Consider the following 21,933-nt stretch of genomic DNA (forward strand, 5'->3'; position numbering starts at 1 on the left):
TCCTTAGTTCACAGGTGCAGCCTCCATGAAAATTCTCAGAAACTAAAAAAAAAAAACAAGACATGACACGAGGAAAATGTGTCTAGTGCAACAAAGGAAGTGCATTTTTAACTTTAATTAATATGCATTTAATAATCACATCTGGCTAGTGGCTATCATATTGAATAGTACAGTGTCTAGACTGTCTCCATTTGTAGCTTAAAATGTTTATTTTGTTTTAATTGTAGTAACTATAAAATACAAAGAAAACAGATAAAAATTAGTTATATTCTTTAAAGTAGAGATACTTAAGTGTGTTCAGGAGGAGGAGAAGCAGAATCCAAACCCTGCACTTCAAGTCAGAAAGTGAATCCTGACATATTTTTTTGGCATACAGAGGAATTGAAGAATGCATTCTTACGTACATATTGTAGTCTCACTTTCATCTACCCTATCTCATACTTCTGGTTGAGGGTCTTTAGGATAGGAATTTTTAGGGCCCTTCCAGCTTTGCATTAAATTATGTGTATAACTTCCAGCTAGTATAGTTAGAAACAGTTTTTTCATGATTAATATTGCATAATGTGAGTCTTAAGGAAGAATTTCATGAGGCAACATCTATGCTGTTGGAATAACATGGAGAAAAAATGTACAGAAATTATTGCAAGGTCTGCTCAGAAAATGATGAGTAGATTGACTTTGATAGAGGCAATGTTAAATGTACATGATTGTGGGTAGAGATGGTAAAGACAGAGGGATTGATGTTTTAAAATATTTTTTAAAAAAAGAATACAGAAATTCATATGGAAATATAAACAACCACAAATAGCCAAAACAATCCTTAGCAAAAGAAACAAAGCAGGAGGTATCACACTTCCAGACTTCAAACTTTACCATAAGGCTACAGTACTCAAAACAGCCAGGTATTGGGACAAGAACAGGTATATAGACCAATGGAACAAGACAGAGATTCTGGAAGCAAATCTCAATTTCTCAACCACCTTATCTTTGACAAAGCCTCCAACAACAACCACTGGGGAGGAGAGAATCTATTCAGTAAATGGTGCTGGGAAAACTGACTGATCACATGCAGAAGATTGAAACAGGATCCCTACCTATCACCATACACAAAAATTAACTCTAAGTGGATTAAAGACCTAATGCAAAGCCTCAAACTATAGCAATCTATAGAAAATGCAGGTGACACCTTTATGGAAATTGGAACTTGCAACTAATTCCTGATCAAAATCCTAAGTGCCCATATCATAAGAAATAAGATAGACAAATGGGACTTCATCCAACTGATGAGCCTCTGCAAAGCAAAAGAAACCATCAAGATAGCAGGGAGACAGCCCACAGAATGGGAAAAAATATTTGCCTGTATATCTGACAAAGGCCTAACATTTAGGATCTACAAGGAACTCAAATGCACCAAAAAGAAAAAAAACAGCCCCATTAAAAAGTGGGCAAAAAACGTGAATAGACACTTCTCAAAAGAAGATATACAGGCAGTCAACAGACACATGAAAAAATGCTCAGCCTCACTGATCATCAGAGAAATGCAAACCAAAACCTCATTGAGGTACCACTTAACCCCAGTAAGAATGGCCACCATTAATAAAACAAACAACAACAGATGCTGGCGAAGATGCAGACAAAAAGGAAAGCTTCTATACTGCTGATGGAAATGCAAACTAGTGCAACCTCTTTGGAAGACAATGTGGTGATTTCTGAAAGAACTGGAAATTGATCTTCCATGTAACCCAGCAATTCCCCTATTGGGAATATACCCAGAGGAACTCAAGTCATTCTACAAAAAAGATACCTGCACACGCATGTTTGTTGCAGCTCTCTTCACAATAGTAAAAACATGGAACCAACCATGCTGTCCATTGAAGCCAGACTGGATTAAAAAAAAATTTACTACATATGCACAATGGAATATTATGCAGTCATAAAGAAGGACAAACATATGGACTTAGCAGCAACTTGGATGGATTTATAGTCTATCATACTCAGTGATCTATCACAGAAACAAAGAACAGAGTACCATATGTTCTCACTCATAAGCAGACCTTGAACAATTATCATACTATAAGAAAGTGATTGGCAGTAGTGGGAGAGAAACTGCCAAGGGAGGGTGTTGGGATTGGCAGTTGAGGTAAACTGCTAGAGGAAGGAGGGGCACACCTCATCAACAAGGGTACCTGCATAATCAGTGTTTGTATACCTAACCCTCAATTGTACCCCACATCTTTATTTAAAAAAAGAACCTTGGAAGATATATTGTAAAAATATCCTTTAATTCTATAGGAAATTGGGACTCAGTTGAGCCATAGGGTGGATTATCAGGACAAAAGGATTTAAAACAGATGGGGTTCAAAAGAAGATCCTTACAGCCATTGTAGTTGTCCAGGAAATCAAGATGTGAACCTAGGCTATGGCAATGAATCTAGAAAGAAACAAATATATAAGAGAGAGAATGTGAAATTGTAAAATGTTTTATCATCAGGTGATAAAATGAAATATTAATGAATTGAACTCAGTGATAACCAAGATATTTCCAGTCAATAGAAGGAGTTTGTGAGACTTGGAGCTTTATCTGGTTCATCTGTGTCTTCTTAGAGCATAATTTAATTAATGACATGAATGAAGTTTTGAAAAGAGATGAGTCATACAGTTATGCTTTGTTTTCTTTGTGTGTGTGTACTAAAATTCAAATGACAGGAAAATGATGTAAAAAAAGATATAAAAGTTAGATAAAATCTTAAAATAACTGTTTCTTAGAAAAAGCGATTATGATAATAATACGCCTTGACTATATTTCATTTTGCTTGAAGAGTAGTTAGAAGCTCCCAAACTTTTTACATTTCTTTGGCTTTAAAAGACAATGTCTTCTTATTTATTTTATCTGAGTCACATTTTTTTGTGTGTTTAACAGATCAAAATGTTTCTGTACCATGTAAATTGTAGAAATGTTGCACCATCCACTGTAATTTTGGTGCACATTGCAGCATTCTTTTCAATTATTTTATATAACAAAAAGAGAGTTTAGATTGTATAATTTCACAGTAAATGGGACCAGATGGTCATTCATGACTTATAAATTTTGTTCCTTACAAAAATGTAAAGTTTTATTTGGCAGAAAAAAATATTAGAAGAAAAGTCAGTTCTCCTAATGCTAGAAATGCCATGCAAACAACATTCAATTTTATGATGACGTTTTTAGACTTTTCTCTAACATTCCAAAAGCAATTGATTTTTTTTCTTTTATTATTATTGTAAGGACACTTAAAATGAGGTCTATATTCTGAACTCATTTTAAGCATATAATGCTTCATTGTTGACTATAGGTACTATATTATACAGCATATCTCTAGAACTTATTCATTTGGTCAACTAAAACTTAGTACTTGTTGGGTAATAACTCCCTCTTCCCAGCCTTGGTAACCATCACTCCAGTCTTTTACTTCGTGAATTTGGTCTGGCCACTTTAGATGCCTCATATAAGTGATTCACACAGCTATTTGTTTTTCTATGTCTGGCTTTTTTCACTTAGCACAATTTCTTTAAGATCATCCATGTTGTTGCATATTGTGGAATTTCCTTATTTTTAAGACTAAATAGTCATTTCTCCACAAAAGACATATAAACAGCCAACAGGTATATAAAAATGCTCAAGATCAGGAATCATTAGAGAAATACAAGTGAAAATCATAATGAGGTATCACCTCACACTTATCAGGATGGTTATTATAAGTAAAAGACAAGTGTTGGCAAGGATTTGAAGAAAATGTAACCCTTGGACATTGTTGGTAGGAATGCAAAATGGTACAGTAGCTATGGAAAAAACATGAAGGTTCCTTAAAAAAACCAAATAGACCATATGATGATACAGCTATATGACTGTATATAGCCAAAAAAATTGAAATCAGGATCTGGAAGAAGTATCTGCCCTCCATGTTCATCACACCCCTAATCACAATAGTTACGATGTGGAAACAGCCTAAAAGTCAATCAACAAATGAATGATAAATAAAATGTGTTATATACATGCACATAATCAAATACTATTATTAATAATAATAATGGAATATTATTTAGCAATTAATTGGTACAGATTCTTCTTCTTATTCATTGAAGAAAATATGTGCAGTGCATAAAATACAAGGTCTGACAGTTAAGTTCACAAACTTACCACCATGTGCTTATGTTGCCAGTATTGTACAATCGGGTAAGGTTTCTTAACTTTGTTATATCAGTGTCTCCAGCTGTGGTTGTGTCTATGTGTGGCAATGTTGCTGAGTGGCACTCACTATTGTTGTTACATGCTTCTGTGTGCCGTCATAAGAATGTTGGAGATTGAATTAGAGCAGTAAACAAATGCTAAATTTCTTATTAAACTTGGCAAGAGTAGAAGTGAAATCAGACACGTTAGTACAAGTTTATGGGGATAGTGACATGAAGAAAATGGCAGTGTACAAATGGATTAAATGTTTTTCTGAAGGAGAGAAAGCATCACTAATGAAGAGAGGTCAGGGTGGCCAGTAATGAACAGAACTGATGAAAACACTGCAAAACTTCATTGAATTATCTGTCAAAATCATCAACTGACTGTGAGACGCATAGCAGACCAAATAAACATCGATAGAGAAACAGGAAAATCTTAAGTGAAAATTTTGGCACGAGAAAAGTGTGTGCAAAAATGGTCCCAAAGGAGCATTTGAGTCACAACAATGTACCAGCTCATACAGCACTGTCTGCGAGGGAGTTTTTAGTCAGTAAACAAATAACTACATTGAAATCACTCCCTACTCACCTTTTCTGGCCTCCAATGACTTTTTTCTTTACCCCAAAGATAAAGGAAACGTTAAAAGGAGCACATTTTGATGACATTTATGATATCAAAGTTAATATGACAACAGCTCTGATGGCCATTCTAGAAAAATAGCTCAAAAATTGCTTTGATGGGTGGACTAGGCACTGGTGTCAATGCATAGCTTCCCAAGGAGAGCACGTCAAAGGTGACTGTAGTGATATTCAGCATTGAAGTATGCAGCACTTTTTCTACCAGTTCATGAACTTAATTGTCAGACCACCCCATAAAAAAGAGAAAGGAGCCACCACCCATAAGTCTAGACTCCAGAGATGAGCACCAGTGTATTTTCTTTCAATATTTTTTCATGCATGCACACATATACTTGGTATGTAATGTTCTATAATCTATTATTTATTTGTAATATTTAATGGGCACAGATATTGTGAAATTATTTGTGAATGCAATTTATTTGATTCATTTTTATATTTAATCTATTTTATTTTAAATATATTGATCATTAAATACAAACATGTTTCAATAAATGCATAGACAGAACTATTTCATATGTACTATACTTTCTTTGTTACTGCCATTTCTTCCCCTTTTTTACTTCCTCTCTTTTCCTTTGCTAACCACTTCCACTCATAGTATATGTGATGTCAGTTTTTTGTTTTTGTTTTTTTTTAAAGGATTTTATTGAAAACATTCAAACAAGAGTTTGTATCACATAGTGAGTACCTTTTTCTGAAAATTTCATTTTTCTCTGTGTTTAAAATGTGGACATCTTGCTAGTATAACTCTAATTATATTTTTTAACATTTACATAATATTCTGTCATATGTTTATAGACATAATTTATTCAGTCACTATGAGCAATATTACAAGGATATTTGTGTTTTCGTCCTTGGAGTGGGATGTCTAGGTTTAAAGATAAAGGGACATATTTTAACTTTAATGGGGATTTCAAGTATTTTTCAAAAGATCTCAGACAATTTACATTTCTATAGGTACCTTCTATAGATACACTTCTTAGGTACTTTCTATAGGTACACTTCTATAGGTACCTTCTCTATGCATCCTAATAACCGTTGCATCACTGTCTTCTGACATTAAATATGACAGAGAGAGCTGCTGCCAATCTCCCACCTAAATCCCTGTCATTTTAGAATTAGCTGTTTTATTTTGATTTTTTCTTGTCTGGGTGCTTATCAGGATTTCTTTTCAATGTCATCAAGATAAGAGGAGGTCCTGTGTTCTAACTAATTTGGCTGGCACTTCTTGTTTGCTTTCGGTTTAAAATATTTCATTCAGAGAGTGCTTTTTTTCAGTGATTTCTCCCCATTATTTACTTATAAAAGTATGCATATATAACACACATATATATCTTTTGTCCTGTTTTAAGTAGTACGTGCACAGATATACATTCAGTTGTAGATATTGATATAGATGCAATACTCATTTATATAATACAAGGAAATTTAAACTCAGAGCAATTGTGTAATTTATTCATAGTCAAAAGTGTTATTAGAATGAAGGAATTGGACTTGGAATCCAGGTATTCTGCTTTAGAGACTGTGTTCTTTATTACTTTAATTCTTAAAGAAATGCAAATGTATACCTATTTGTATACGTGTTTGTGATTTTCTGAATCTCTTCTCCATTCCTTAAATCTTTTCTTTCTTCATTTTATTTTTTGAAATATGTTTTCTCTTATTTCTGGGTAGCTTTTAAACTTATATGCCAGGTTAACAATTCCATTTTATTGTGGTATATATTTGGACTTTTGATACTCCCATGGTGTTTTTCAAAAAACTAACAGTTGTGTTTTCAATTAAAAAAAATTTTCTTCCCTCATTATTCATATTTTGATGAATATCATATTCTTCCTCTTACAAGTACATATGCAAGTATTTTCTGATGTTTCTTGTAATACTTCTTTCTAATAGAAGGGTATTTATTTGATTCCTTGCATAATTCAGTTATTTTGAATTACTCAATCTCTTAGTATTTTCATAAATACTAAATCAATAGTTCTAGAATGGCAAGAAAGCTTATACTTGCTTGTAAGTTGGGGGTGGATTCTATTTAGAATCAATGGATTGCTCTTAAAATTGTTTGCAGACTTATTAAAATGAGAAGAGTAGTTCTTAAATTCACATTGTTGTACTTGCTCTCATTAGTTGGTTAGCAACTTACTAAGGGCAGGTTAAAGAACTATATTGGGAAGAAACACAATGATAAGCTTAACTGTTAAAGCAGCTAGTATTTTTTTCTCCCTTTTTTCCCTCTTGTGGCAGTAGTCATTTGGTTTTGGTTTTATTACCAATACAGTTGTCTCCCTTACTATTCAGAAATGTCTCCATTTTATTATGCAGAAATGTAAACAAGAGTTGAGCCATGCAGTAGTCAAAAAGTCTCATGCTTATGGGGATGCTGGTGCCTTCTGATCTTCCCAAGGCTGTACAGTTCTCTGTGGTGCCCCCTGCACACCCACCATGTATTAAGCTTCTCTGCTTGAAGCTAAGCAATGTTAGAGGAGTTCCACTATGGGCCCTACCTACTATTTGGCAGATGAGTTTTTTCTCTGTATTATTAATGTGTTGGTTAGATAGATAGATGTTGAGTGCCTCCTGTATCTCATGTGCTCTTCCTATCCCCAGTGCTCGAACTTGTCTCTCTTTACATCTGTAGTGAAAATTTTATAACATGGTACATGCTTGGACCTTTGCCTGGTTTTTAGTACAAGTACAAATCCCCCACCACTTTTACAGTTATTTCTGTATTTCCCTAGAAATTTCAAATGGATGAAAAATTAAATAAATTAATTTCGATCAGCACCTTTGGTAAGAAGTTACCAATATTCTGGGGATATGGGATTCAATACTGCAATTAATAAATGATATGCACACACATGGAAAATAAGAATTGGGGCTTGGAAGAAAAGATGCATTTATATCTGCCCCATGAAGCCTTTCCAGTATTCTTACTCTCTAAGTTTCCCTGGCCCTTATTAGCTGTTTTTACACTTAGAATCTGGTGTGTGTGTATGTGCATGTATGTGTGTGTGTGTACCTCCACAGGCAGATTACAATCACCTTGAGAAGTGGAACTGTATTTTTTTACATTTTTTTTTTTACAATTTCAAGCATAACACTATTCATCAGTATTCATTAGATATTCATTAATTCATTTGTGTACTTTGTCAACATTTAGATTGTTTAGCATTATGGGGAGACCACCAAATGGAGCCTTAATAGATCTAGAATAGATTTTTTTTTTCAATTACCTGTTATAGAGGGTTCTTTCTTGCTTGAGAACCAAAATGTTACTCTCTACCAATATGCAAGAAATTCCAAAACTATGTATTTTGGCTAATAATTATATTTCCTCACCTAAAATTCATGCCTCATGATTTTATATAACCCCAATACATAAATACACTTGTGTATTTTCCTAAATATATTAAACATTGATATTAAAAGTTACCATTGTTTGGCTCTAAAGGTGCCCCATAATCCATAGAACTCTAAAATATTTTTCTTCTGTTTTCACAGACCCTACTTTTATCAAATGTTTCTCAAAAAAAGTTTTCCACTGGGAAAATTATTAACTTGATGTCTGCAGATGCCCGGCAACTCATGGACTTGACAGCAAACCTTAGTCTTCTCTGGTCAGCCCCTTTTCAAATCCTGATGGCTGTATTCCTCCTCTGGCAAGAGCTGGGTTCAGCAGTGTTAGCAGGGGTGGCAGTCCTTGTGTTTGTTATACCAATAGATGCTTTAGTGGCAATTAGAGCAAAAAAACTGAAGGTAAGAAAATTACTGCCTCCTGTTAAACATGTCAAACAGAAGCTAAGGTGTTTTTTGTTTTGTTTTTGTTGTTGGTTTTTTTTTTTTTTTTTTTGAGTTAACAATAACCTTCTAGCTAACTCTCTCAATATATGGAAAATAAAGATTGTAAATTGAGGCCATCCAAATGTATCATTCACTCATTCAACTGGTCTTGATTGGGCATCTATCCTATGCTAGCCACTGTTCCAGGCACAGGAAGGACAGCAGTAATAACTGACAAGCTTCCATCTTTCATAGGGCAGTGGGAGAGAAAGACATCAAGCAAGTAAATAAATAAATATGTTACATATTGCCTCTTGGCAATTTGTATATGAAGAAAAATAAGTAAGGATAAAATGAGAGCAAAGAGTGCCATTTTACATATAGGGATAGAATGTTCCCAGGATGAAAACGGTATAGCAGCAGAATAAAGGAATAATCGACATGGATGTCTGAGGAAAAGATATACCAAGCAAAGGGAACGGATTGTATGCAACCTGGAGCTAGGGGTGTGATCCGTTGTCTGAAGAGCGGACTGTATGCATCAAGTGGACAGTTAATACTTCAATGAGTTCATTTGAATATTCTTCCTTTACATTCAATTATTCCTCTTACTATCAATATATTTTAACATCCCAAAAGTGTATACTAAAAATGAGGAAATGCCTAGGAAGCAATTCCTAAGCAATATGTTTTAAATATTATGATAATTGTTTAATTTTTGAGTAAATATAAAATAGTTATATAGTATTTGCTTTTAAAGAGCTATTATTTAGAGATAAAAATTTTAATTAGTCTAATTTCCAAAGAATTAATAAAATTTATAGAGATCTTTATTTTTATTCTTATGATACTTCTGTTATAAAAATAAATATATAATAAATAAAATAAAAATAAATATATATTTGATGAAGTTTTTGAAATTTTTTTCACTTTAGTAGTGTGTGGGTCTTACTAGTTTATTATTCAATTTTAAACAAATTATGTTTAAATAAATATTATGTTTTATACTATATCTATTCTACTTTTAGTCTACTACTGGCTATGTTTAGGTTACCTATTTTTAACTATTTTCCAACATTATCAATAGAATAATATTGTATTGATATTATAAGATGCTTTCCTAAACTAAATCTTATATAAAATAGAAAGAATAGACTGTATTTTTAAAATAGCTGTGACCATATATGTAAAAGTGTTACAAACTTTGTCAAATATTCTTTTATTTTATTTCCATTAAACAGAAAAGTCAAAAAGAAAAAAGTGATAAACAGATTAAGCTACTCAAAGAAATCTTGTATGGAATTAAGGTAATATAAAAGGGATATGTTTGCCTTTGACTTGACTATTTAGAGCATAGCAAAAAATTAGTCAATAAATTAAGTCTGTACTATTCTCGATATCTCAAAGTGATGATATATGTGTAATTGTTGGGAGAGGGTTTCAGATTTCACATATAAAGACATTATTTTTGCTAAAATAGTATTTAAATGCAAAGCCAAATAAAATACAAGCATTTTCTTTCTGTTTCTCATCCAACATCTAAACACAAATATCCTAAACGACACAAAATATTGCTTAGTTTCAGAAATTATGTGGAAAAGATAGGGTGAGACAGGCCAAATTGGCAATCATGTTGCCATCAGGGTAAAGGCAGGTTTATATGAAGAAGTGGTCATATGTCATGTAAGTTCTTTCATGCAGGATACAAATGATCATATAAAGGCTATTCTACAAAAAGTATGTTGCAAATTATTTTTCTCCAGCAAAGCTTCCCCAACCATACCACTAATATTTTCTCTGGTAAAATGAGTAAAACTACTTGAACATTTTAATATCATACTTCAAATTGTATTTCACCTAGATTATGCTTTATCACATTTTTTAAGAGACAAAATTTGCTAAACCCACATGGAATTTCCTTAACAATGAGTTAGGAAATTCCCTCTATTTGGCATATGTGATTATATACACAAGATATACCAAATATAATATATGTATTCATTGATTCACCTTAGAATCAGGAAAGATACTGCTGTATTGCGCTGTGTAGAACTTTCACAAAATTGTCAACTACTGAAGTGAAAGAAAAGGGTCTCATATTCACTTATTTACATGAAATTAAGAGTATAGGTCTGAAATTTAATGCAAATTATTTAATAAGGCCACACACTCCAAAGTAATATCCAAATGCAGCTCTCAGTGGGTGAATTGTACAGCAATGTATGCTTATAGATTTAAAATATTGATATTCGTAAAAGAAAATTTGTATTATCAGCAGGAATAGCTCAATGTAGATGAAATAGCAGAACATTTCCTCAAGATCTTAGCAAAGTCCAAGACTTAAAACAGCCATCTCAGCAGGTAATAGGCTAGAAACTTGGTAGAGGTTCAGCTGACAATCAATTAAGATAGTGTAAAAGTGCTAGCAGTCAGCATCCTTGGGGTCTGACACAGGTGTCATAAAGCCTCTCTCTGATAACACCGATAATTGCTACCATTTAGTGAACATTTCCTATGTGTCATGTGTCAAACACTGTGCTTATTACTTGATATCTGTTTTCTCACATAATTCTTATAAATTCCAAGAAAAAAAATCTTCATCCTTATTTTATATATTAGGAAACAAAGACACTGAGCAGTTAAGTGTCATGTCTAAATTTACAAAGCCAGTGACAGTGTATTAGGGTTCTGCAGAGAAATAGAACCCATAGGAGATTGTGAGTGTGTGTGTGTGTGTGTGTGTGTATACACACACACACATATATATATAGAGAGAGAGAGAGATAGAGAGAGAGAGAGAGAGAGAGAGATATTTATTTTGAGCAATTGGCTTATTTTCATCTGACTGGGGGGGCAAGTCTGAAATCTGTAGAACAAGCTGGTGAACTGGAAATTCTGGTAGAAGATGCTGCTGCAGTCTGGGGTCTGAAGGCAGTCTAGAGGCAGAATTCCTTTCTCCCTGGGAGACTTCAGTCTTTTCTCTGAAAGCTTTCAACTGATTTGATGAGGTCACCCACATAACAGAGGGTAAACCCTGCTTAACTCAGAGTTTACTGATTTAAATGATCACATATAAGAAATGCCATCACAGCAGCATCTAGACCGGTGTTTGGACAAACAATTGGGCAAGTCCCAGTCCCAGACAAGCAATTGATTGTCCCAGTCAAGCAGACACATAAAATTAAGTACCACGAAGAGATAGATGGAATTTGAATGTAGGTCTGTCTCACACTAAAATGTATGCAACAAGCCAGTGTATGATCCTACTCACATGTTTCTGTCTCAGGCAATATTTTACAATCTCACAATACTAATTACCTTTCAGAGAATGACTTGAAGTCTCAAGACATCCATTTTGAAGAAGGTGGAACACCAGGAAAAAGAGTTTAACTATGAAAAAAATGGAGACTAGACAGAAGTGAGAGTTGGACCTGCAGGAAGAGTGACAAAATTGAGCTAGACAGAAACTGCTATGGAGCTTATTCCTAGAGTTGGCATGTTGTGAGTCTGGCCCAGAAATAAGTTATCAGGAATAAGGGAGACATAAGGCTGGGGGATGGTGGTTCTTTCTTCCTACTCCACCTCAACCCCTGAAAAACAAAACAAAACAAAACATAATTCAAGGAAATTTTTTAACTCAGTTAAAAGTAGGAGCAATTTACTTTTCTTTATGAGCATGCCATTATTTTCATTACCTTCGCAATTGTGTGTGTGTGTGTGTGTGTGTGTGTGTTTATGTATTTATATGTGTGCATTTTCTTCTTCTATGATATAGAATGCCAAATAATCATTATCTGACTTCTTGACAGATTCTCAAACTTTATGCATGGGAAACCGCCTATAAAAACAAGATTATTGAAATTCGAGATCAGGAATTGGAATTCCAAAAATCAGCTAGGTACCTTATTGTGTTTTCTATGGTGACATTAACTTGCATTCCATTCTTGGTAAGTGTTTATAATATTTTCTGTTTTAATGTTCAAATTTGACATACAGACTCATCTCCAAATTACATGGAATTCGGGTGGATAAAGTGAAGTAGTCTATACCTGAATTAAAATTTTCAAGGAATGCATTTATTAATTTAAGAAGATTAGAGGACAAAAGTTTTAAAGAAGAGGAAAATATTATGTATTTTCATTTCCTCTTGTCTAAAACTTTTGTTCTCTAATCTTCTTAAATTAATAATATTTAAGAATTAATGAAAATACATATTTTTCACAGGTTGAACATATGCTTTTATTTCTTTAAAAATTCAATGTACATTTCAGAGTTTCATTCCAGCTCTAAAGTTTGATTTGTATGATTAATTACTTTTAAGAAGAACTCAAGGGAAAATTATATGAAACTAAGAAGGAAAGTAACATTTAATGCATATTTTTACTGTACACTTGACAAGTTATATATACATTGTCATTTCATTTTCACAATATGGCATTACTTTTCTTATTTCACAAGAGGAAATGGAAGTCAATAGTAGTTTAGAAACACCTTCAAAATTATAGAATATTGGAGGTGAATTATATGAAGTGATATTATTCTCTTTCTATTACACCATGTAGACATCGGAAACCTCATGCTATTTCAATTACAGTATGCATTGCCTTGAGGTATGAAGCATTTAGCAAAGCCAAAGGATAAGCAAACCACATATAACTGGAGCATCAACTTTAATCCAGATTATCTGGGTCATGATGGGAGTCAATATGTCTCCCTTGCTGCAACTTAAAAATTATTTTTGTCTTTTAAACAAACATGTGGGTATTATGGAAATGAAAGCAATATTTATTTTTTGAATATTTGGGTTAAAACGTCCAGGAAGCATTTGTTTAAGCCATTCTCATACATAAATGAGTTTTCTCTCTTTTCTAAATGAAACGTATAAAAGCAAATATAAATCCTAGCCATCATTTATTCATATCTTCATAAGTCAATTTTATGATACAAGGAAAGCATAATTATTACATATAAGTCAGAATTATGCATGTACAACAGAAAATAAGATTACATAAAACTGAATTATAAAGAAAAGAAACTAGTATGCAATTTTAAAGGGAATAATAACTTGAGTAAGAATATAACATCTTAAAGCAAAAAACTAGACCACATGGTCTCAAGGATGTCATTGTTCAAGATATATGATTTTATGATCTGTACTAAATATATATTTTATGTTCTTCAGCAAGAGTACTAAATTTCAGTAAATAAAAAATATCATCAAGATTTTCTTTTCTAATTTTTGTGACTATAACATAATGTTGTCAGACAATAAGTATTTGAAGAAAACAACGTATCTCTCTTTTTTAGGTGTCCCTGGCAACCTTTGGTGTCTATTTCTTGCTGAATGAAGGAATCATTTTAACAGCTACTAAAGTGTTCACATCCATGTCTTTGTTTAATATTTTGAGGATTCCTCTGTTCGATTTACCAACAGTAATCTCAGCTGTGGTCCAGGTACACACAAAACACCTTAAACTAAGAATTCTGTACTGCAATCTATGCTTACGGACATTTTATTTCTTTGTCTTTTTTATTTATCTTTCTTCACTTTGTGTAGAATTCTCTACTGCAATCTATGCTTACAGACATTTTATTTCTTTGTCTTTTTTATTTATCTTTCTTCACTTTGTGTGGTAGTTTAATGCTGCATTCAAAATTAGTCTCCCTGAAATAATGAGTAATAGAAAACATTATAGAATAAAAGGAATCATGTCTTCCTTGCTTATGCTTTTTTCTCATCAAAGCAGCCTTCATATTACATTGTTTTCCTTGTTAAGTGTTAGTTTCTTTTACTCAGCTAGCATTAGACACTATGCCACCACATAATTTGTTTTCAACTTAAAATGTAAAATTAGGAGCTTTGTTTAAAACTGGATGAAATATTTTCCTGGAGTTCAGCATCGTTTTATCTGTAGTGAACAAACGGGCAGAGAGAAAAGTACATTGGTCATATCAATCTACCGACGAACCACGTGGGAGATGTATGGTTCAGCCTGCTTTTAGTTGTAATTGTCAGTCCCTGGAGGTACTTTATACTAGATACAAAGTGTAGACCGCAGCTAAACTCAGATTTTGCCCCGAGATTTACACAGTTGAAATTTTTTGGCTGTTAGATTTGAGTTATTTAGGCATCCTCTTCTGAGTCCTTTTTCTCAAGTCTAGATTCATAAACAAAGTGAATCTTTGCTTGTTGAAATCAGTCCTTTGATGTAAGAGCTTTGCCTTTTAAAATTATTATTTGAGTAAAGAGTAACATCATTCAAGAGTAAAAACCAATTGAGCCATTTTTTGTTACATCTCAGCTTTTCCATATTATTTTATTTATAATAACCAGCAGAGGGCATAGAAGGACCATTGATGTGATGCTTTTAACACTTGTTTTCACAGCACACTTAAAGAAAATGTCATTTCTTAGAGTCACAGTTTTGTTTTGCTTTTGAAATTAGAATCTAGCTTAAGGTCTGGTATCTTAAAGTGTTTTCCACGTCCTAGCAGTATACTGCCTTCACTTAATAAATAAGAAGAGCAATCTTCCAAAATGAAAGCAAGTAAAAAAATCACCTGTATGTACTGATATGACACACCTCATAAACAAAACCACAGCCCGATTACATCTTATCTGGTAACAAGTTTCCTAGCACAAAGTAAAGAAAAATGTATTGGAAGTTTCAGGTAAGCCAGTTTCAGTGGGGAAATGTAATTTTATTTATCCTAATGGTAGCTAAATGCTTTATAGCTATTTCACTATAAATGAATATTACTATTACCAGAATTATGATTTGCTTTATCATCATTAGTAGCAGAATTCATTCGTTAATCTAGAGGCTGCTTTTAAACCCTAATCTTTCTAAACCACAATGAGCCATCACCTCACGTTTATTAGGATAGTAATTATCAAAAAGTCAAAAGATATGAAGTATTGACAAGCATATGGAGAGAAAGGAACATTTGTATACTGTTGATGGGAATATAAATGGGTACAGTTATTACAGAGCGACTATATGATTCAGCAACCTTACTTCTGGGTGTATATCCAAAGGAAATAAAGTCACTATCTGGAAAAAAATATATGCACTCCCATGTTTATTGCAGCGTTATTCAGTAGCCAAGACATAGAAACAAGCTAGATGTCTATTAACAGATAAATGGTAAAGAAAATGTGGCATGTGTGTACACACACAATACACATACACACACACCCATACAATATTAAGTGAAAAAAGCTAAACAAACAAATGCTACATGATCTCACATAGATGTGGAATCTTAAAAAGTCAAATCTACAGAAGCAGAGAGAAGAGTGGTTACCAGGGCTCAGGGGTAAGGTGGGATGGGGTGGGGAAAATGGAAAGGTGTTGATCAAAGGATACGAACTTCCAGCTATCAAATGAATATGTTCTTTAGACCTAATGTACAGCATGGTGACTACAGTTAATAATAATGCATTTTATACCTGAAATTTGCTGAGAGTAGGTGTTACGTATGCTCGCTACACACGGGAAAAAATGGTGACTATGTGAGGTGATGGATATGTTAATTAGCTTGATTGCTGTAGTCATTTAAAAATGTAAATCAAAATAACATGTTGTACACCTGAAATATAGACATTTTTGTCAATTATACCTCAATAAAGTTGGGGGAAAATGAAATTTTCTATAATTATTGATTAAACTGTTATTATGGCTAGTTATCTAGAATAATAGGGAGGTATTTTTGTTTCTTCTCATACCTTCCTGCATAGATAACATCAGTTTTGATCTTTGATACTTGAAATTTCCCTTTCTCTGTAGGGATGAACTTATTTATAATATCAAAATAATTTAAACCATGCTTGCTATATTTATGCCAATATCTTAAATTGACATAAATAATTCTAATAAGACTATAAATCACAATAAACACTTTAAAGTTCTATTCAAAACCCAAATAAATTCCAACTGTGTTTATTTTGTTAGACAAGGATATCACTGGGTCGTGTAGAAGACTTTCTCAACACTGAGGAACTTCTTCCTCAAAATATTGAAACAAACTACACGGGAGGTCAGCACTTCCTCTTTGCATTCAATGTGTTTTTGGCTTCTGGGTTGAAGGTAATTGGTTCTAAAATTCATTATACAAGTACAATGCCAATTCATTGTATTTGTTTTTCTTCTAGATCATGTCATTGAATTTACAAATGCTTCTTTCTCCTGGGATAAAACAGGGATTCCAATCCTGAAAGAGTAAGTCATGACTTGGAGAAAATTTTGTTTTAAATATTAATATTAGGTTCTATGCTATTCCATATTTTTATTTCTTATGGTTTTATAATAAGAGGAATATACTGAAATTAATGAGATTTTTTAAACTTCTCACTGTTCCTTTCATTGTCATGGTGATTCTATTGTCCTTTTCTTCTATTTATTGCCTCAATGAACAATGAAAATGCTTGGTCATTTGTTTGTATTTTGGAAACAACAGTTGGAAGCAAAATAACAATGGTAAAAACTTACATTTAAGATTTAGCCTTCATACTGCAGAAATAAATGAAAAGCAACAATTTCAGGGATGGTGCTTAGTGCTGTATCCAGTGACTTATCTAGGAATATACATTAAACACAACCATAACAAGAATTTCATGTATCATCTCTCCTTTTCTTGTCATGCAGCTTAAACATAAAGATTCCAGAAGGAGCTTTAGTGGCTGTTGTAGGGCCAGTTGGTTCTGGAAAATCATCTGTGCTTTCTGCCATTCTGGGGGAAATGGAGAAACTTAGCGGCATAGTTCAAAGAAAGGTAATATTAACAATACATTCTTTCACCATCTTTAGTGTAAGAGACTATGACCAACTCGTCATTAGTGTCAATATAAATTCATTAAAGTGAATTGAATATGCAGTTATTTAATGGGCATTTCTAGTTTATAATGAACACTTTAATTTCCAGAAAAATTGATTGACTATGGATGGATTAGTAAAAGAATGCTGTCCTCCAAACAAATCATTTATAAATGCTTATGATAATTGATGATATTAGCTGTATTGCAACCAATTATAGGGAAGTGAGTATGATTTATATTGTAATTTGATTAGGTTTTTAATTATCAGTCAGCAAGGTTCCCTAAGTAATTACAGCTATTTCAATTCTAAGAAGACTTGTAACTGCTCATGGGTAGGATCTTTGACCTAAAAGAAATCTCAGAAAAATAATGATATTGATAGCTTACATTTAAGATTCAATGGTTGGATTATGGGGAAGTCTATTCTTGGCTAGTTGTTCTATTCATAAAGGTCAATAAGAATAAGAATTCAACTGGCTCTTAATCAGATATCTATTGTTTTTAAACACTAGACTATCCAATGAGTTCTTCCTTAGATCTAATTAACTCATAGGTAAAATATCACAATTTCTCCTTCTCACCTGTGGCAGAATGGAAGTGCCTTCTATATCTAAGACCAGTTTCTTTTCACTCTTAAATATTTTTTTCCTCTGGGAAAAATCACCTTTAGCTCCATGTCTCTTTCTTCTTAATATACCTCTCACATTCTTATAGCTTTCCTGATCCCAGTCCTTTGGTGATCAATTTTTTATTCCTTTTTCTCTCAGCATTACTGTTACCTAGTCTAGGATCAAATATTATTCCTATGACTTTTTCTGATAAGATTGTGCTTGATGACCCTCACTATTATTTACCCTTAAGTATGCCTTCTTTGGAGTATTACGCTGTTCATAATAATTACAATCAGTCATTTTTTCTATGACTATAACTTTTCCTAGGCCAATGAGTGTCATTTATAAAAATAATGAGTGGTGTAGTAATTTTATTTTCATTTAGTTTTTTTCAGCTAGTTTCACTAAGTTATTATTGAGCATATGTTATGCACCTAGCATTTAGTATTAGAGAAACAAACATGAATAAGCTATGCCTTTCTTCTTTCAGAGTTCATAGTTTAGTAGGGAAAATAAGAACAGCAGTTACATAAAAATGCTTAAATCAGATATAAAAATGAATGAAAGCATTAAAAACAACAGAATCTGTTTTGAAGAGTTAGAAAAAGAATCAAAGAGGAAGTAGAATTTTATTTGACCTTTAAAAATAATTAGGAATGGATAAAGATAAAAATTGTTTCAATTCTAGGTTTCACTTAATGCATTTATAATGGTAATGAGTTGAAAAGGCTGGGGTGAGGATTGAATAAGATAGTGTGCAAAGACCTAGCCTAGTTCCTGGCACAGAATCAGTTAGCTCTCTATGAATATGTATGATAATCGTTATCTTTATTATGATTGTTACAGCTCTCATAATAAGATTTAAAGATTAATGCTGATATCTTTGAATGTTCGTGTTTAGGAAAGTGTTCTTGCTGATAAAAGAAACCATAACAATTCTACTACAAGTGATAAAGCAGAAAGGGTACCCTCTGTTTAGTTAAATTATAGGTGTTCAAATTAGAAGACATTATTTGTTTCTGTAACTGGTCAGTGATCTTCAGGAAGATTTTGGTATGGATCAATGGCAGAATTTGAAGTTCCACACTTTGAATTAATTCCCCAAATATTTTTGATCTAGCATTTGTATCAACCTAATTACCTCTAATCTAAGTAAAATTATAATTATAATAGCTCGATCAACTTAACATTTAGAGTTTTGAATCACTTTTGTGTGCATCTTTCTGTTTTAAATTGTTTCAGATGATTATCTTTTTGAGGCATATTTCATACCAAAATGTTCAAACTTTAAGATCATATAGCCTCTCTAAGTCTTCTCTAAAGACCCTATATTTATCTTCTCAGAATCAAACACTTACACCAGACACTTTCATGATGAGGATTCCATATTCAGTGTTCTGTCATAGAACATCAGAGAATTAGAGACCATTTTTGAATCAACTTCTGTTGCAGTTTCATTCTTAACAATAAAACAAAAACATTTTCATTGGTATGTGAGACGCAAATCATAACGATAATATTAACAAAAGGAAACATTTACATCTCTGAAAATTAATGAACTCTTTATCAACTCCTGTTATGCCAATACAAGGTCATACCTTTCAATGTAGTATTTAATTTTCATTTTATATTACATGTCATTTTTCCATGTTCTTCATTCTATTCACCTATGTTCTTTATTGTCTGTTCTGCTTAATATTCTTAATATATAGCAAGTATTCAAAATACCTATCACCCATGGACTGATTTAATATGCAATTCTAAGCAAAGTTTAGGTTATTCATTTCACAAGGCAATTCAAAAGCAATTAATTTGTGTTCAAGATCAGGTGAGATCAGAGCTATGTTGTGTTTGATCAAAAGCTAGTGTATGTTTTACATGCTCAACAAAGAATTAAAAGCTAATCTTTGATCTTAAAAGTAGTTGGCAGAAATCAAAAGACTAATAATAGTTGCATACACATCTACATCAGAAAGTACTTTAAATGTCTGATATTTTTATAGCGTGCATAGTAGTTAATATATTCTTAAACCAATGTTTGGATAGAGTGCATGGAACAGATTGCAAGGTAGGTCTCTAGTTCAAATACTATGGATTCTTTAAAAAAAAAAGGTTAATTGAGAAGATATTTTATGCAGCAGACTGTCATATATTTAGGAATCATTTCAAGCCATAAAATCATCTAAAAATGAATTTTAGGAGAAATGATTATGTGGAAGATACAGAAATATGCCATTCAGATCCTCCTTTTAGGAAAAACTTCTGTGAATTCCAGCTGTGAAAGTATGAACAGCAAGTCACCCCCTTCAAGTCTGGCCTTGGCTGCAGATAGTCTGGCTTGAGATCCCACTTTTATTCAACCTAATACAGGACAACTCGGTGGAATGATATTCTTCCACAGTTCTTTGGAGGGTTGGCCAAAGCTTTGTTGGGTTTGCATTGTGGTGTCATCGCTCCCTTTATCTAATTATCTTTCCTTCCCCAGGGGTTGATCCCAAATAATCATGTACCCCAAACTCTGTCTGTGTTATAGACTGAATTGTGTTCCTCTATAATTAAAATGTTGAAATTCTAACACCCAGTACCTCGGAATATGACTGTATTTACAGATAGGATTTTTAAAGAGTGCATTAAATTAAAATAAGCTCATAGGGTCGTTCCTAATCCAATATGACTGGTGTCCTTATAAGAAAAGGTGATGAGGACACAAACACATACAGAGGGAAAATCATGTGAAGACACAGGGGGAACACAGTCGTCTACAAGACAAGAGAGAGATCTCAGAGGAAACCAACCCTGCTGATACCTTGATTTCAGATTTCTATACTCCAGAGTTGTGAGAAAATAAATTTCTGTCACTAAAGTCACCCAGTACATGGTACCTTGCTATTGCAGCCCTAGCAACCAAACGCTTAGCATCTGCTTCCAAATACTACCATAGACAGATAACTTGGATAAAAACTATAGTGAAAGTAAATCAAAAGCATCAAATAGCTTACTTGAAGGAAACTCTAATAAACATATAGAAGATTAAAGTAGGATACCCCAACCTATATATTTATATTTTTTAAATTTTTAAATTCATTTTAAGGAAGGCAAAATCATTGACTAAATATGTCCCTTTAATGTACAACTTCTTTTCCCTTGTTAAGAATGTTTTTTTTTTTTTTACTCCTTTCTTTTTTAGGGCTCTGTGGCTTATGTTTCTCAGCAGGCCTGGATTCAGAATTGTACTTTGCAAGAAAACATTCTCTTTGGCTCCGTCATGCAGAGGCAGTTTTATGAGCGAGTATTGGAAGCCTGTGCTCTCCTTCCTGATTTGGAGCAGCTACCAAATGGGGATCAAACTGAGATTGGAGAAAGAGTAAGGAAAATATAATTTATCGTGTATAGAAATAAAATTCTATTTAGTTATGCTAATAAAATGTTTATAGTCTTTTTACTGAGGTCTTGAGGAGCTCTACGACTATAATTTCTGGAAATTATTTTACAATTTCTAAGAAAAAGATGGCAGTATTAAGGGCACATTATTATTATTTATATTTGACTATTTGAAAAACAGATTCAAAATCAGTAGGAAATTCTTTTATTAGTATTCACATGGGAGATTAAAAACATCAATTGGGCCGGGCTCCGTGGCTCTGCCTGTAATCCCGCGCCTTTGGGAGGCTGAGGTGAGTGGATTGCCTGAGCCCGCGGGTTCGAGACCTGCCTGGGCAGCGAGACCTCATCTCTACCATAAATCAAAAACTCAGCCGGGCGTGGTAGCGTGTGCCTGTAATTCCGGCTACTCGGAAGGCTGAGGCGGAAGGATCGCTGGAGCCCAGCAGGTCGAGGCTGCGGTGGCCGGGAGAGCCCACTGCACTCCAGTCT

At 33.2% G+C, this 21,933-nt stretch overlaps 1 protein-coding gene across 1 annotated transcript in view; it reads left to right on the top strand.

Annotated features, from left to right (window-relative positions):
• LOC103250442 (multidrug resistance-associated protein 1-like) overlaps positions 1-21,933 on the top strand; it is a gene marked incomplete at its 3' end in the record, with an annotated part of 91,885 nt that overhangs the window by 21,757 nt on the left and 48,195 nt on the right. The window contains exons 6-13 of the mRNA XM_008049030.1: positions 8,353-8,607; positions 9,873-9,938; positions 12,441-12,578; positions 13,939-14,085; positions 16,587-16,671; positions 16,787-16,853; positions 17,280-17,406; positions 21,248-21,424. Of these exons, the coding sequence (XP_008047221.1) occupies positions 8,353-8,607; positions 9,873-9,938; positions 12,441-12,578; positions 13,939-14,085; positions 16,587-16,671; positions 16,787-16,853; positions 17,280-17,406; positions 21,248-21,424 (1,062 nt within the window). The remainder of the gene's footprint in view (positions 1-8,352; positions 8,608-9,872; positions 9,939-12,440; positions 12,579-13,938; positions 14,086-16,586; positions 16,672-16,786; positions 16,854-17,279; positions 17,407-21,247; positions 21,425-21,933) is intronic.

This window comes from Carlito syrichta, unplaced genomic scaffold (genome assembly GCF_000164805.1).
Source record: "Carlito syrichta isolate Samal-C Ts95f unplaced genomic scaffold, Tarsius_syrichta-2.0.1 Scaffold130450, whole genome shotgun sequence".
NCBI classification, from domain to species: Eukaryota; Metazoa; Chordata; class Mammalia; order Primates; family Tarsiidae; genus Carlito; species Carlito syrichta.